This window comes from Calidris pugnax, unplaced genomic scaffold (assembly GCF_001431845.1).
Source record: "Calidris pugnax isolate Ruff unplaced genomic scaffold, ASM143184v1 scaffold76, whole genome shotgun sequence".
Classification (NCBI taxonomy): Eukaryota; Metazoa; Chordata; class Aves; order Charadriiformes; family Scolopacidae; genus Calidris; species Calidris pugnax.
Window position 1 is genome coordinate 1,871,269 of NW_015090827.1, and position 3,463 is coordinate 1,874,731.

The 3,463-nt window shown below is 53.7% G+C and overlaps 1 protein-coding gene across 1 annotated transcript; it reads left to right on the top strand.

Moving 5' to 3' along the window:
* The first annotated feature begins 37 nt into the window (after positions 1-37).
* Positions 38-3,345, top strand: DLX6 (distal-less homeobox 6). The gene is made up of 3 exons (XM_014940235.1): positions 38-99; positions 163-376; positions 2,165-3,345. Exons 1-3 carry the CDS (start codon positions 38-40, stop codon positions 2,414-2,416), a joined length of 528 nt encoding a protein of 175 aa, XP_014795721.1. The 3' UTR covers positions 2,417-3,345.
* Positions 3,346-3,463: the final 118 nt, after the last annotated feature.

A 3,463-nucleotide genomic window follows, 5' to 3' on the forward strand; every position in this document is an offset into this window, starting at 1 on the left:
CCCCCGGTGGCTCCCCAGCAGCAGCGTATGTCGCGACATGCCTTTAGGGAGTCGGGATGAAGGCGACGGTGCCGAACCGGGATCGGGGCGAGCTGCCGGGTGGTTTTTTTGGGAGCCAAAACGCCCCTCGTTAAAGGGCGGCTGAGGAGGGTGATGTTTCAGCCGTGCTGTTTCCCTTGCAGACCAGCAAAAAACCACAGTGATTGAAAACGGTGAAATCAGATTCAACGGCAAAGGGAAAAAGATTCGGAAGCCTCGAACCATTTACTCCAGTCTCCAGCTCCAGGCTTTAAATCACCGCTTTCAGCAGACCCAGTACCTGGCCCTTCCAGAGCGAGCCGAACTGGCAGCTTCATTAGGACTTACCCAGACACAGGTAATTACTGGGAATCCCCCAGTCGCTTGAAATCCTGCTCGAGCAATAAAGGCCACGCAAATTACCATGCTCCCTAAACGTTTTGGCCTCTCTATGGGGACGGTAGAAAAGGTAAAGCACACTATTCCCCCCCTCCCCTCCATTGCTATGTGATGGGACTTACCTAAGGCGCGACAGAGAGCCCGGGCTACCGGGGAAGGGGCTCAACTAGCCCTTCCCTCCGCCGCCCGGCGAGAGAACGCTCCCCTCGGATGTCACACCTAAGATTTTTAAAAATTGCCCTGAATTTTCGGATAATTCCAGCCGCGAGGCCGTGAAAAAAAGGAGAGCAGAACAAAGGCAAGGAACGGGCTGGGCCCGAGGTAGAGCTGAAAGCCAAACCCAGCTGCCTCCGAGCAACCTCCTGGGCAGAGGGGAAGAGGGAAGACGTTAGGAAATACCTGTAAAATCAATAGTTAATTCACCCTGGGATGAGTAACGCGAAGGCAGCGGTTCCCCCCGGGCAAAATGTAGGGAAGGTGATAATAGATCTGAAGATCAAAGCCAGCCGTGTACGAAATTATGGCAGGTTAAGCCATAGTTAAGTGTGGTTGGAGGAGCTGTGCCCTTCTGCTAATTTAAGCTTTGAAAGACACGCGCGGCATTGCCAGGCTTCCCAAGGCTGGGCTTTGCGGGGAAGTGCGTGGATAGATGGGATCGATTCGGGTAAAACGCAATCACGGCAATTTATATGAGCTTAACAAATAACTTGGGGGATTTTTATCACCGCCGCCGGTAACAGCCAGCGGTTTTTAAAGACCCAGCAGACATTCATCACGGGGACAGACCTGATGGTTTCCACGAAGGGGGGGTCTGGGTGCCCTTGGCACGGTGTGCTCGCCCCATCTCCCCCCTGGCTCGCCCACCCGGGATTGGGGCCCGATCCTGAGCACCCAGCGGGACCGGGCCCCCCCCTCTTGCACCCCCAGATCGCGCCTGCAAAGTTTGCCAGGTCAAACACACGGGCGGGAGTTGTTTTTCTTTGTTCGCTTGATTTTTAAGAAACACGCGTGTATATCTGTGTCTCACATATCTATAATTTCTAGAAGAATTGGGGGCTCTGGCAGAGCGGGCCCGGTCCTTGCGCACCCCATTGAGTGCGGGCTCCCTCCGCGGGGCTCCCGCGGAATTTGGGGCAGGGTGAGACCCAAAACGATCTGGAGAGCCAATTAGTCGCCGAGCAAAGAGGGAATGGCCCTTCCTCTCGAACCAGCTTCTAAAATAAAGCCGCGATGCTGCTTCCCCGCTGCCCCCGCCCCCGTCACACCAGCGCGGACCGCTCGACGGTGCCCGTTTTGGGATGCGCCATCTCTTTGTGAGGATGCCCTTTGTCTATTGGCTCCTGTCTCCTGGCACAAAAATCATCTGATTGCCCGTGTTTGACACCAGCTTGCCCAAAAACCGATCGAATGACCTCCAAAATTCCCACCGAGGCGTTAAAGCGGGAGAGCTCCCTTTCCAGCTCGCTCCATCCGGCCTGCCCGGGGAAAAAAAAGAACCTTCCAGGTTCAAACCCCGCATCCCTCCGGCTTCCCGGCTCCTCTCCTCCTTTCCTCTCCTCTCCAGCCGCATCCCCAGCCCCAGAGCAGCGGTCCCTACCCCATCCTTCCCCTCTCCCCATCCCCAGCTCCCCACCGGGCCGGCCTGGGCTCTCCCCACCTTCTCCGGGTGGTGGTGGGGGGGTGATGGGGGTCTCCTGACTCAACTGCCGGCAGCCTCATCATCATCTGCTGCTTTTTGCTTTTACAGGTGAAGATCTGGTTCCAGAACAAGCGCTCCAAATTCAAGAAGCTGCTGAAGCAGGGCAGCAACCCCCACGAGAGTGACCCCCTGCCCGGCTCCGCCGCCCTCTCCCCCCGCTCTCCGGCTCTGCCTCCGGTCTGGGACGTTTCAGCCTCTGCCAAGGGAGTCAATATGCCTCCCAACAGCTACATGCCTGGCTATTCTCACTGGTATTCTTCTCCACATCAAGACACAATGCAGAGACCACAAATGATGTGAATCGTCCAAGAGAAATAAGCTTCCCCAAGAACGCCTCGTCTCGACATGGCAAAAAAAGTTCCCCTGCTTTGCCAAGCCGTGCCAGCTACCAGGCTCTGTGTGAACTTGTAGATGCGGCAAAGAGACAGAGTGGCTTCATTTTTATTTTATTTTTCTTTTTTTTTTTTTTTAAAAAAGTAACCTCAGCGATTGATCTCGAACAGAAAGACACAATTTTCATTCTGGCGCACAAGAAGACACTTCTCTTTAGGATATTTTCCTTTGGACTCCAAGGCACCAGCCTCTTTCTCTGTGGAGTATACGTCAAAACAAACTTTTTTTGCAGACTTTGCCCACAAGAAGAACCTGAATCTACCATGGCAGCCGTTTTTACTTGTTTAATGAGCTAAAGACATTACATGATGAAAGAGAGACTAGTCAAAGCTCCTTCATTTTTATTCACCAAATCCGGACTGGGGGAAAACAAAAATAAAATTAAAAGACAGAAGAAGGGATTAAAAAAAAAATGAAATGAAGAGGGAAAAAAAAATAAAAAGAGAGAGAACTGATTGAAAAATGAAAATATACTGTAAGATTAGAACATTACCACGAAGCAAAACCTGCATGCTTGCTCAAAATGCGACGGGCTGCGGCTCAGAAGAAATCACTACTCGTCTCTCCCGCGACAAGAGCCCCCTCACCCGCACCCGCACACACCCGCACACACACACCCGCACACGGCCGGGCAGCCTCCCGGAGACGAGCAAGGAAGGACAGAGCGAGGGACCCGCGGTGATACCCGCCGCCGCGGTGCGGGGAAGGAAGGGTCAGCGCTGCCGCACCCGCTGAGCGAGAGGGACCTTTCCCCCGCGCAACCTTTCTGTATATATTGTTGAATTTTAGTTGTACATATACTTTGTATGGTTTTGTCTTCTTTCATATATAGAGTAAAAGCCACAAAACGCCCGCCTGGCTCCTCTCTCTCCCCCGCCTTTAGCGGACCCCCACCTCCCCCGACCTGTGTGTGTCGCCCCCCTCAAAAAACCTTCCCCCTCGCCCCCAGTTGAG